We start from the raw sequence: 2,934 nt of genomic DNA on the forward strand, positions 1-2,934 counted from the left end.
TCAACATTGTTCATTGTCTTATTTTTAAATGTTTTATTATTATCTCCCGGCGCTTTTTAGCTTTTTATTATTACATAGTTTGTAGAGACAGAGATGAAATGGGGCAGAGAGGGGAGTGACATGCAGAGAACGACCCGGGCTGGATTCTAACCCGGGTCTGCTGTGAAGAGGACTGAGCCTCTATGACACACACACACACACACACACACACGCACACGCACACGCACACACACACACACACAAGTTAGAAGCACGTTTTTAAATCTGAACTCCTTGCAACTTTCCCGCAACTAGAAATGCACTAAACACAAACACTGTACAAGTGGTTCACAAAGTGCTTGAACTAAAGCAAAAGAAAGAATTATAGTTTTTTTCCGCGGTGTATTTATAATCCGTCTCTGTATTTATTGGCCGTGTGCGTTTCATAGTGAGCCAGTGGACGCATTAAGGCGCGGGTAGAGTTCTGATGTTGAGCGCGGAGATGTAAATATGTTGAGAGCGTAATGGATGGTCTGGTGAAACTCGACTCTGCACAGACAGACTCCCTGATCTGCTGTGGTCCACTGTTTAAACTACTCTATCTGGTTTTTACATACGCACGCACACACACATATGCAAGCACGCATGCACGCGCACACACACACACAGACAGACAGACAGACAGACAGACAGACAGACAGACAGACAGACAGACAGACAGACAGACAGACAGACAGACAGACAGACAGACAGACAGACAGACAGACACATTCTTAGCACTATTCTGAAGGTTATTACAGAAGGATTTGTTCATTGTCTGATTTATGAGAAATTTTCATTTACAGAGTTTTTTTTTATTCATAAAATGAAAACAGGCCCAAATCTGTTCTGTAAAAACTTAGGACAGTTATATGTTATAAAAATGTAATGAAAAACACACACACACACACACACACACACACACACACACACAGACAGACAGACAGACAGACAGACAGACAGACAGACAGACAGACAGACAGACAGACAGACACACACACACCCCCCCCCCCCACACCTCCCCTTCCCCTCTATTCTCTCACTAACTAAACCAAAACCTTCTTCTGTTTCTCTCTTCCTCAGATGATCAGCTGATGTCCAAATCCAGCCTGTTCTTCCAGATCTCCAACGAGGGGAACCAGAATCTCTACGCGACCCAAGCCTCTCTCTGGCTCTACTTCAAGCTGCTGCCCTCCCCGTCCCCTTTAGAACCGCGGAACCCTCGACGAAAAATCACCGTGAAAGTCTACTACCAAGAACCGGGCCTCGGCAGCCAGTGGAACCTCGTGGAAAAACGCTTGGAGCTAAAGCGGAGCGGCTGGCACACATTCACTCTCACCGACGCCGTCCGCTTGGTTTTCGAAAAGGGCGATCGTCGACAGAACCTGGACGTGCGTTGCGAGGGCTGCGACACAGAGGGGGTCACGCCGATTCTCTTAAACAGCAACAAAGACGAGGCGCACCGGCCTTTCCTGGTGGTTCAAGCCCGGCAGCTCGACGGCAAGCACAGGATTCGTAAGCGCGGGCTGGAGTGTGACGGCAGCAGTAGCCTGTGTTGCAGACAGCAGTTCTACATTGACTTCAGACTGATCGGTTGGAACGACTGGATCATCGCGCCTTCGGGGTATTTCGGGAACTACTGCGAGGGGAAATGTCCCGCTTACATGGCAGGCGTGCCCGGGTCTGCGTCCAGCTTTCACACTGCGGTGGTCAATCAGTACAGGATGCGTGGAATGAGCCCGGGGTCCATGAATTCCTGTTGCATACCCACCAAGCTGAGCACAATGTCCATGCTATATTTCGACGATGAGTATAATATCGTCAAGAGGGACGTGCCCAATATGATAGTGGAGGAGTGTGGCTGTGCGTAAAGGGGCTCGGAGGTTATAGGTCTTTAAGAAGATGAGTTAGTTATTGTATTTACTTTATTTAAAATGGTGGAACTTTTTTTTTTTTTTTTTAAGAACTTTTTACTGTATAAAACGTATTCACAACAACGAACGAACGGACGGAATGGAGTTAGATAAAGAATATTTATGGACGTGGGGAGAAGACATGCGCACACACACACAGACACACAGACACACACACACACACACACACACACACACACACACACACACACACACACACACACACACACAAATGTTGGCGTTTTCTTTACTCTTTAATTTCTACGGTGCATATCCACACACCCTCATGTATCGCCTGCACAGAAACCTGTATATATATTTATGTTTGTTGATATATTTTTGGTTATAATCTCTGAGACTGTTTCTGACGTGGAGAGTTCTCTTCCAATTCTATAAATATCAACCAATCTCTTATTTAAAGGTGCAATGTGTAACTCTGGGTGTGTCAGAGAAGTGAAACATTTTCTACGGTGTATTCTCATAACTGAAGAAACAAAGCTTTCGTCGCAGGAAAATGTGATCCCTGGAACACTGTTTGAAGTTAGAAAGCTTCCTGAAAAGTTTTACTGTTGTTGTTTACAGCAGCAGGGCCCACAGTTTGGTTTACAAACATATTCTAGTCTTACGTTTGGTTCCAGGTTCCTCAAAAACGTTTTTTTTAATAGAATTATTTAATACTAATACTAATTACATGTAGAGAAAATATGTTTTGTAAACTAACTGCAGGCTCTGTGAATGTAAACAAACCCCCCTCCTCTGAAACTACACAGTGCACCTTTAAATATCTCAAAGATAGTAAAGAAATTGGTTTGTTAAAGTGTTCAAGACATATGTAACCTACTAGCCTTTACAAAAGCACAATTTGCTGTAATTTTCTGCTATCAGTCGCGTTGTTAGGGTAGTTATCACTTAGTAACGTTTGGAATTAGCGACATGTTACCCAACCTGTTATAGTGGAGGAAGCCTTAATACAGTCACAAGGAAAATAATTTTTTTTTTTTTG

At 44.1% G+C, this 2,934-nt stretch overlaps 1 protein-coding gene across 1 annotated transcript in view; it reads left to right on the plus strand.

Moving 5' to 3' along the window:
- Positions 1 to 2,488, plus strand: part of LOC307269968 (inhibin beta B chain-like) — a 9,084-nt gene extending 6,596 nt beyond the window's left edge. The window contains exon 2 of the mRNA XM_080053072.1: positions 1,102 to 2,488. Within this exon, the coding sequence (XP_079909198.1) occupies positions 1,102 to 1,889 (788 nt within the window). The 3' untranslated portion in view covers positions 1,890 to 2,488. The remainder of the gene's footprint in view (positions 1 to 1,101) is intronic.
- The last annotated feature ends 446 nt before the right edge of the window (positions 2,489 to 2,934 follow it).

This window comes from Ammodytes marinus (genome assembly GCF_949987685.1).
Source record: "Ammodytes marinus genome assembly, chromosome: 24".
NCBI lineage: Eukaryota > Metazoa > Chordata > Actinopteri > Uranoscopiformes > Ammodytidae > Ammodytes > Ammodytes marinus.